The sequence below is a fragment of the Panthera pardus genome, unplaced genomic scaffold (genome assembly GCF_024362965.1).
Source record: "Panthera pardus isolate Hobbes unplaced genomic scaffold, ASM2436296v1 HiC_scaffold_10, whole genome shotgun sequence".
Classification (NCBI taxonomy): Eukaryota; Metazoa; Chordata; class Mammalia; order Carnivora; family Felidae; genus Panthera; species Panthera pardus.
Window position 1 is genome coordinate 52,013,373 of NW_026526655.1, and position 10,827 is coordinate 52,024,199.

Genomic DNA, 10,827 nt, shown 5'->3' on the forward strand with positions numbered 1-10,827 from the left:
GTGTTTATCCATAACCTAGGAAGTCGTTTTTAAATCAACTCCCATGACAAGTAGATCCTTTTATGACATCATTGTAAAATGCCTAGAGCTTAGGCACATTTGTGTCATTTGGGTATGTATATATGTGTTTAACTATTTATCTGTTTATTTATTATTAGAGCCTAACTTCATAATCAGATCCTCCTGGTTGGGCCCCAAAAGTGGCTTGTCACTGAATGAAAGTAATTTCCCATGGCAGGTGCTCCCAGCAGGTGGCTGCTCACAGTACCTGCATCAAAAAGGTAGATTTAGTCAGAGATTTTATTTTAATATGAAATCTGTATTGCAGCCTGAGCCACTACTGGGTGATGTGCCAAAATTCATGTCTGCAGCATGATTTATTATGTGAAAATACCACAGAACTAATCAGTGGAGTTACTAATTAATACAAATCTGCATTTTTTGCATAAGCAATTAGTGCAAGGAGAGAGCAGTGAAAGAGGAAGTTTGACTCCTTTAATCTCAGTGCCTACTCAAGCAGAAAGACCCACCAGGGCCAAACTCCAAGATCTACATTTGGAATTTCCCCCTTTTGATTAGTTAGAGACATAAAAGGTCAAATTATCAATATTTAATTCATATGAAAATGTATTTGTTAAAGAAAAAAGGAAACATTTCATTTAAAGAAAGTGAGACTCTAGGTGTAAATTCTTGGATCAAAAATAATGCATTTTCCATTTCAATAAAGTCTGAATATTTTATAAGGATTTTGATTGCTAATAATAATGACATTTTAAAATTACATCAGTGATGGGGGAGGGGTTTGTGGCATATGTTTCTAAAATGTTTAAACCACCAAGGTGCTTGTTCTTCTGAGTTGTATCTCTACTAGACTTTTCCCAGTATATTTTGGATATCATGTGTATTAAGACACAATATTCTAAATCCAGTATTTAGATAACGTGACTCACCAAATCTGAGTAAATAATGCCATTTAACTTCAGTTGGTTTATTCCCCCATTAATTTAATAGAAATTGTTTATAATATGAAATAAGTTGAGAGTTGAAAGGGTGATGGTGATGGAAAAAGATTTATATCATCAATAAAATGTACACTTCATACAATATAAGCAAAATTAAAAAAATATTTTTAGATGTTCTATTATTTCCGTGCACAGCAAATTTAAGAGTTCACTTTGATTTTCATGCTGTGTGGCAAATAAGCACAACTATCTTTCTCAAAGTTACTCAGTCTATCATTTCTTTGTTTCAGACTCCCTAGCTCAAATGATAATTTAAGCCCTTCCCTCGCCTCCCTGGATTTCTAGTTTTCCAGGAAACTTATTCTGAAAAGAAGGTGGCTAATTAAACGCAGATTTACAGGGCTCTCTCATTAAAAGTTCAGATGTGGTGGTCAATGTTTTTGCGAAAGAAGGCAAATAGGAAAAAGCAAAAGCTGCTGAAAGGGTTTTTTGTTTGTTTGTTTTTTGTTTTTGTTTTTGTTTTTTTGAATCTTAGTACCGCGAATTTCAAGGCCAGCGAAGTGGGAATTGTCCACGGTGCTGATACCTTGAGGAAACTATTTTTCCTACAAGCTGCCTGGGGCTCTAAACCTGGCTTGCCTGGCTTCTGTGCAATCCAGGAACTTGCCCGGTCTCCTCCCCCAACCCCGAAGCAGCCATTGTTCAGGGCGTCGTCGGTGTTTCTCTGCTCTCGGTACCCACAGCAACACCCACTTACTCGGGATTGTTTGCTTGTTGCTTTCTTTTAAGGCAAAAGTAGGCGCTTGTCAGCTACCCAGCCCTGCGGTCCCCTTTAGACCTCAAGCTGTTCCTCAAGGCTCACAAAACAGACACGCGCCCTCCTTTTGCCCTCCCCACCTGAGAACAGAAGCTCCCACACACACTCATGCACACACTCACCCACATTTACGCTCACGTAACTCAGACACACTCCCTGACACATCACATATACATTCACACACTCATTCACATACATACAATCGCACACGCTCATTCACACAATCTCATACACTCATACTCAGATCCACACACACTTGTACGCTTAAGCACACTTACACACATAGCTTATCTAACGCGCCAGGCCTTGAGCATTCGTGTGGGTGACCTACGCTTGCCACAATGCTCAGAGTTGCTTTGATTTCGCATTGTGGATGTGGGTGTTGGATGGTTTAAGGAAAGCCCCTCACTTCTGACGGAAAATCAGAGACGAAGTCCCTTGGAGCCCTACAGGCGCCAGGAGGGGAGCTACCCAGGCCCCGGCGGGACAAGGAGAACGTAAATAATAAATAAAAGAGCCCAGGCAGGCCGAGCTGGGGAAGCCCGGTACTAAATCACTTCCCAAATCACAGCCGCGTTGTGCTCCATCCAATAGCTCTAAGCGATTTGAGGGGTTGGGGGTTGGAATCAATTTTTTTTCCGTTCTCGCAGGTGCAATATGAATCAATTATCTTAATTAAGATTATGCCGCAAGCCCAGGAGATTTGGGGAGGACGGGTTTTGCGCTCGGGGCGACGGCGAGGCATTTTAATAGCTTCTCTCTTGCTCCCGGCTTTCCCCCGCCGCCTGCCTGTCGAGCCCGGGCAGCTCCAGCCTCTGGCCAGGACCTAGGCGCCCAGTGGCCTCCCTGGAGGCATAGGCGCAAACCTGGCGCCGCGCCGGCGATCTGGAAGGAGCCCGTAACATTGTCCTCTGGCTTCCCAAGGGCCTCTGAGCTGCCGGGCCTTTGAAAGACCTACGTACAGCTCTCTGCCCTAGGGCTTCTTCGGCCCCAGTGCCCTCTGGTCTCGCCCGCCTCTCAGTCTCCCACCACCTCCCACCTCTGGAACAGGCTCAGGCCAGAACACCCCTTTCCTGGGAGGGGAAGGGAGAGGACTCGAGGGCCACTCGAGGTCGGTGGGGCCACCCGAGCCACACTTGAGTCTTTCATTGAACGCAAGCCTCCCTTTGCAAGCAGCAAGCATCTGTTTCCGCGAGAAACAGGTCACCGCCGGGGACGGCGGTCCTGCCCCTGCTCTTTATCTAGGCCCCGCGAAAGCGTTGAACACCCCACCCCCACCCCCCGCCGCCCGCTACACGCTTCTCAGTCCCCTCATCCTGACCACAGGCCTCCTTCCATCCCCCTCCCGTACACGGTGGCACACGCCTCCCTCCCCCCATTGTCCCCGCCCAGGCCACAGCCCCCTCTCCCCGACCCCAGCCACAAGCATCCTCCCGCCCTCCTTCCCGCCGGCGCTCCTGCTGCCGCTTTAACGGCCGGGACCGCCCGGCCCGCGCCGCGCGCTCTAAGCGGGGACCCGGGGGGCGACAGATTTGGGGCATTGCTCGAGGGCAGTGAGTCATGAAAGCGGCTTTTGTTACCCGCGCGTGCGGTTCGCGTGCCGCTCAGCAGCCTGCAGCGCCCAGTGGGGACCGGAGCTGGAGGAGTACCGCTAACGGCAGCGCGGGCAGAGAAGAGAGACGGGGCGAGAATTCAGGGAATCGGGAGGGGAAAAGTGTGCAACTGTCGAAACAAAGTCCAAAGAGGGAGAGGAAAATAAGGAGGCGGGGTCGGCGACTGTGCCTCAGTCCGTCCTTTTCCAGCGTTACCACCACCACCGTTCTTCTCTGCCCCCACTCTCTCGCGTTGTCCCCTCTCAACAAAAAGCACTTTAATCTAGGTCTAATCTGCACTCCTCCCTTCCCCGCCTGACTACTCGGCTGCCGCCTGGGGAAGGTCCAGCCACACTCTCTGGGCGCCAAAATTCCCTCGCTGGGGGATCGACGTTCCCCGCGCAGAGGAGGGTTTGCACCCAAGCTCTGTGGGCAGGGAAGCTCAATGAGAGCCACCGTGAGACCGAACCTCGCCAGGATTCTGGAACATCCCGGAGTAGCCTTTTCTTTGTACACACTCCCAGGCCTGGGGAGACAACGGGCAGTGGGATTAGGGGTGAATTTATTAGAAGGAGAGGGAAGGACCACGTCTAATAATTCTTGCACTTTGCGAATTTGAGTCCAGGCTGGAGAAACACCCGGGTTCTTTCCCGCCTGGAACATCTGGTTCCACCAAGAATCTCCTGCATTCCACAGGAAGTCGCAAAGTGAGGAAGTTTCTGCTACCCAGGGGGAAGAGGGATCCCCTAGGTCATCCCCAAGTCTTCGGGCAGCTGGAGCCATCTCTTGCATCCTCCCCCAACATTTCCCCTGAAGCTCCTCTAAGACAGAGGAGTAAGAGCTAGGGCTCGAGTTCCACATCCCAGCAGCACGGTGGGCTAGCCCATGGGGCGGCTGCCAGGATTGCAGGGAGCACTTGGTCCAGCCTGGCCTCCAGTGTCGTGGACCCGCCTCTTCAGGCATGTGACTTCGATGCCCCTTGAGTTTTAGCCCATCACTGATGATACAGATGGCGCAGGGGTAAATAATGAGACTAGGTTCTTAGGTGCATTCTTTTATCTTCCTCTGTGCTCTTCATACACTGATGAGTGAACGCAGAAAAGCAAGACTCTCTACAGCTCTTCTCTTGGAAACTCAGTACAATTCACGTCACGCTTTCCGCAGCGGGTCAGGGCGCACACTCCCTCCCTTTTTCCCCCTTTCAGATTTGTGCTGGATGGGGAAGGGTGCATACACCGCCTTCCAGACACCGGTGATTTCGATAGAACCCTTTTCCCCTCTCCACAGCGTCCCCCCTCTGGTTCCCAGAGGCACCTAGCTTCAGCCTCTCAACCCTGACACTGTTTGCAAACTCAAGGGGCTTTTAAAGCAACTGCCTTTAAATAAGCAATCCAAGTTCGACAAATTCATTTCAGGGGGCTACAGGTCTGGGAGGGATAGGGGTTTACTTAAGGGAGGATTAGAGATGAAGCTGGTGGCGAAGGAATGGAAAAGATGTAATATATAATGTATGATTCTAAAACATGCCTTGGTGGGAACGAGTAAATAAAGAATCGCCATTTAAACACAAATATGGCTCCCTCAGAATTAGTCTGGAATCTCTGGTCTTTGCCTGACATGCAAGGTGGAGGTGAAGACTCATCAAGTCAGAGTCTTTGAGGTCTGGAGGAGTCATGGCCATTAACCCTTTCCAAAAAGAGGAGAGAGAAGAAATATTTAACATAGGCCCATTGCATCCTCCCATTGAAAAGGCTTGTCTGAACCAAGTACCTATTTACAGGCCTGAGAGTGGGCAGTGCCAGCCTGTGGCACGGAATAAGAGGCATCGGATGAGGGCATCCTTTGCAACAATCCAATGGCCTTGGTTAAAAGGCAGAATCCAAGCATCAGAGGAATACCCCAGCTTTCACATCGAGACCTCTAAGGCCAAAGGAGCCAAGGCCTGAGAGCGTGGACTAGCTTGCGCCGAGGACAAGGACCTCTGCGGGGAGGGAGGTTGATGTGTTGAGGGGTCTCCAGGGACAGAGGCAGCTGAAGGTGAGGGCACGCCAGGTTGCATGTATGGTGAGGTAGAGTGACAGGTACTGTAGAGGCTGGGAGTGAGTGATCCAGGTAAAGAGGCTAGAGGACTAGCATCAAAGCCGAGTGCACAGATTAGGCCGTTTTTGTATGGCGTACGTTTTCTTAAGGGTTTGATGGAGAAGAGGAGAAGCCACCCTTTGGCGCCAATAAGCAAAGCGTCTGCCAAGCGGGGGAAACCAAGAGATGGACAACTAAGAGAGGGCAGAAAGTCTTGGTGCTCAGAAAGCCAATGTCTGGGCGCGGCATCCTACGGAGTCAGGACGCTTCACTGAGCGCCTCAGTCTCCAGGCTTCGGCCTCTTTCACCTCCGCCCCACTTCCCGCCCCTACGCAGGCCACTCACTCCGATCTAAACCCAGTCTACGTTAGCTTTCCCGCTCCCTTCCCTCAATTCCCCTCCCCCCCTTGCCCCCACTCCCTTCTGCCGCCTGAAAGGGTTAATCTCTCCTGCGGGTAAAAACAGGTCCGCGGAGTCTCTAACTGGCGACAGATGGGCCACTTTCTTCTGGCCACAAAGGGGCCGGAATGGAGCGCTCCGCGGCATACAAATGGGCAGGTCACGTGGTTCCCGGCTCCTGGCTGGACCGGGAAGACCATATGGCGCATGCCGGGGAGGAAGGAGATGGGGCGGGGGTAGGGGTGGGGGAGAGGGGAGCTGGAGTTGGAGGAGGGTGGGAGAGGAGCGAGGCTGAAGGGGCGGGCGGAAGAGAGCGCTCAGCCTGGACGCGTGCGCAGACGCGGGACGCAGGGACCTGCTAGCCGCTCGGCTCCCGGGCCCCGCCTGCGCTCAGCATCACCAACCCGGCTATATAACCTGAGCGCCCGCGCGGCGGGGACACGAGGAATTCGCCCCACGCAGAAGGCACGGCATCCGGAGGCCCCAGGGTTATGAGACCATCACTCAGGACCTACTAACAACTGCAGGTAATTACAACCCTTTCGTTTTTGTTTGGGAATAAAAGCAGTAATTGAAGACCGGATGTACCTACACATATTATGAATGTGTGCGTTTGCGAGCGCGTGTATGTGTATTGAAGCGGGCATTCCTCCCCTAGATTGCCCGCAAGTACTAACACATTTCGACTTGCCTTACTCAAATACCCACCGCAGGCTTTCTAACAAAAAAGAAAAGAAAAGAAAAAGAAAAAGAAAAAAAATGTGTTAGTGATCTGGTTTTGAGGGGAAATTATAGGAGCTATTTTGAATTAAAAAAAAAATAACGCACAGTAACTCTGATTATTTGCTAGTAGTGATTTCAAAGTCCTGAAAGCAAATAACTACTTCACTTTCTCACTTCTTCCAATAAGTAAAAAGAAAAAAAGAAAAGCCCTTGTTACCAGATGTGTTTTGTGTGCATGTATTTTGTGCGCATTGGAAGTGCCAAGTTATTTTTTCAGTGCATAAAAGGGACATGGATACCTTGGTACACACATCCTGAGAAATAATTGTGTTGAGAGATAGTTTAGTTGAGAAAGTGAAAAAAGGTGGAGAAAGGGAGAGGAACCAACTCCTGCTACCTGTTACTGCTCCAGAGGCAGCCAAGTCCCTAGCAGCCACTGCAGAAGCCAGAAATTCAGTTGTCTCACTAAAGGCTTTTTATTTTCTTTATTAGAAGCGGCAACTTCACTATTGCCAATCGCTGACCATTATAATTACCCAATCTTTTAAAAAGAGGTTTGAGGCGAACTTTGAAAAGCCCCAATAAAGAGCGGGCGGCTATTTCAATGGGCTGTTTATTAGAGAAGAGCCTTCCGCACCTGATCCCAAGCGCATGGAAGGGTGCTCTGTGCGGTGCCCCCAGCCCTGGCCATATAGCTAGTGCTTTTGTACAAGGTGGAAATTCAGCAGAGGGGTAGTGTTGGGAGGCGAGAAAAGAAAGGCGAGGGTGGCATGCAAGACCCCTGCCCACTTTTGTTGCCAAATGTTTCGTTGATGGTGAAATAATTTGATGGAAACTACTTTTTCTCCACCATGAATTTGCTCTTCAGTCTCCGGTTAGTATAATCGTCTTAAAAATCACTGCCACCGTGAGTAAATTACGTAATGTCTCTTAACTGTAATCGCTAAGTGCCAAGAAGCCAGGGAAGAGAAGGGAACAAACAGAATTGCAATTTTCAAAGTCATCATTTTTTGTGTGTGGATTGTGACTTTGAACTCATGCAGATAACCATGAAGTAGTGAAACATTTGCTCCTTTTCGTGCATATCATCCTGCTACATAATCACCATAAACACACTTTTGCCAATCGTTAGAAAACATACACACAGGAGTGCACATACACATATATTTACTCTCTCCCCCACCTCCAGCCCTGCCCTGTCTCCTGTATGCCAGTGGGGCACACACACGCCATTATAAAACAAGCCATTTAACTTTTCCTTAGGGGCATCCATTTTGTAATGAGCTGGTACTTCTCTTTACATGGATTTCTATAAAGTTAGGTAGGGAGTGGTAGCTGAAGGCACAGGTAGTTTGTAAATGTAGCATTTTTCTCCTTTTCTTTCTGTTCCTCTCCCCCCCCCCGCCCCCTGTTGAATGTAGGAAATTGAAACATGACCAAATCTTACAGCGAGAGCGGGCTGATGGGCGAGCCTCAGCCCCAGGGTCCTCCCAGCTGGACAGACGAATGTCTCAGTTCTCAGGACGAGGAGCACGAGGCAGACAAGAAGGAGGACGACCTCGAAGCCATGAACGCGGAAGAGGACTCACTTAGGAACGGGGGAGAGGAGGAGGACGAAGACGAAGATCTGGAAGAGGAGGAAGAAGAGGAAGAGGAGGACGACGATCAAAAGCCCAAGAGACGGGGCCCCAAAAAGAAGAAGATGACCAAGGCACGCCTGGAGCGTTTTAAGCTAAGGCGCATGAAGGCCAACGCCCGGGAGCGGAACCGCATGCACGGGCTAAACGCGGCTCTGGACAACCTGCGCAAGGTGGTGCCCTGCTATTCCAAGACGCAGAAGCTGTCCAAAATCGAGACGCTGCGCCTGGCCAAGAACTACATCTGGGCTCTGTCGGAGATCCTGCGTTCGGGCAAAAGCCCTGATCTGGTCTCCTTCGTACAGACTCTCTGCAAGGGCTTATCTCAGCCCACCACCAACCTGGTTGCCGGCTGCCTGCAGCTTAATCCTCGGACTTTCCTGCCTGAGCAGAACCAGGACATGCCTCCGCACCTGCCTACCGCCAGCGCTTCCTTCCCTGTGCACCCCTACTCTTACCAGTCGCCGGGGCTGCCCAGCCCGCCCTATGGTACCATGGACAGCTCCCATGTCTTCCACGTTAAGCCACCGCCGCACGCCTACAGCGCTGCTCTGGAGCCCTTCTTTGAAAGCCCCCTGACTGATTGCACCAGCCCTTCCTTTGACGGACCCCTCAGCCCGCCGCTCAGTATCAATGGCAACTTCTCTTTCAAACACGAACCGTCCGCCGAGTTTGAGAAAAATTATGCCTTTACCATGCACTATCCTGCAGCGACCTTGGCAGGGGCCCAAAGCCACGGATCAATCTTCTCGGGCGCCGCTGCCCCTCGCTGCGAGATCCCTATAGACAATATCATGTCTTTCGATAGCCATTCACATCATGAGCGAGTCATGAGTGCCCAGCTCAATGCCATCTTTCACGATTAGAGGCACGTCAGTTTCACCATCCCCGGGAAACGTACCCACTGTGCTTACAGTGACTGTGGTGTTTACAAAAGGCAGCCCTTTGGGTACTATTGCTGCAAAGTGCAAATACTCCAAGCTTCAAGTGATATATGTATTTATTGTCGTTACTGCCTTTGGAAGAAACAGGGGATCAAAGTTCCTGTTCACCTTATGTATTATTTTCTATAGCTCTTCTATTTTAAAAAAGTAATATGGTTAAAAAAAAAACACCACAAATTTGGTGTAGCTGTTTTCAGATCATATTAATTATCTGATCGGGATAACAAAATCACAAGCAATAATTAGGATCTATGCAATTTTTAAACTAGTAACGGGCCAATTAAAATATATATAAATATATATTTTTCAACCAGCATTTTACTACTTGTTACCTTTCCCATGCTGAATTATTTTGTGGTGATTTTGTACAGAATTTTTAATGACTTTTTATAATGTGGATTTCCTATTTTAAAACCATGCAGCTTCATCAATTTTTATACATATCAGAAAGGTAGAATTATATCTAATTTATACAAAATAATTTAACTAATTTAAACCAGCAGAAAAGTGCTTAGAAAGTTATTGTGTTGCCTTAGCACTTCTTTCCTCTCTAATTGTAAAAAAAAAAAAAAAAAATTGCACAATTTGAGCAATTCATTTCACTTTAAAGTCTTTCCCTCTCCTTAAAAAAAAAAACAGATCCACAACTCTTAAGAGGATGAAAAAAAAAAAGAGATTTAGTCCCTATCAAAACATATCAATTCAATACATTACTTGCACAAGCTTGTATATACATATTATAAACAAATGCCAACATACCCTTCTTTAAATCAAAAGCTGCTTGACTATCACATACAATTTGCACTGTTTATTTTTAGTCTTTTACTCCTTTGCATTCCATGATTTTACAAAGAATCTGAAGCTATTGATGTTTCCAGAAAATATAAATGCATGATTTTATACATAGTCACACAAATGGTGGTTTGTCATATATTCATGTAATAAATCTGAGCCTAAATCTAATCAGGTTGTTAATGTTGGGATTTATACCTATTGTAGTCAATTAGTACAGTAGCTTAAATAAATTCAAACCATTTAATTCATAATTAGAACAATAGCTATTGCATGTAAAATGCAGTCCAGAATAAGTGCTGTTTGAGATGTGATACTGGTACCACTGGAATCGATCTGTACTGTAATCTTGTTTGTAATCCTGTATATTATGGTGTAATGCACAATTTAGAAAACACTCATCCAGTTGCAATAAACTAGTATTGAAAATCTGACCAATTGTTGCATTCCTTCTTAAAGTGATTTTTTAAAGTATAAATAATTCCTAAGCATAATAGATGCTTTATTCACTGAATTAAAACTAAATGCTATTTGTAGAGTAAAATAAAAGTTTACTTTAGCATAGTCTCCAGTCTGTTGATCTTGTTTAGGGAGTCACCAGCTTTTGTAGATAATGAAAGAACCAACTCATATTTCATTACATGGAATATGAGGCTGGGGGGTGGGGTGGAGAGACAAACAGTTGGGTTTTCATTTTTCTTTGTTTTAAGTATCTTCACTTTCAGCTTTTTGGGTTTTATTCTTTTAAATGATTGTATTATGATTTTTCCTATTTTTTAAAAAGGGGTATTTAGTTAATTATAACAAGGAGACGCAAACAAGCGCGCTTAGTTTGTCTATATATTTAAAAATACATAAGAAAACTTTACCATTTTCTTAGTG

The 10,827-nt window shown here is 47.1% G+C and overlaps 1 protein-coding gene across 1 annotated transcript; it reads left to right on the forward strand.

Annotated features, from left to right (window-relative positions):
- Window positions 1–6,190: 6,190 nt before the first annotated feature.
- NEUROD1 (neuronal differentiation 1) lies at window positions 6,191–10,379 on the forward strand. Its single transcript, XM_019461172.2, has 2 exons — window positions 6,191–6,376; window positions 7,994–10,379. Exon 2 carries the CDS (start codon window positions 8,005–8,007, stop codon window positions 9,073–9,075), a length of 1,071 nt encoding a protein of 356 aa, XP_019316717.1. The 5' UTR covers window positions 6,191–6,376; window positions 7,994–8,004; the 3' UTR covers window positions 9,076–10,379.
- Window positions 10,380–10,827: the final 448 nt, after the last annotated feature.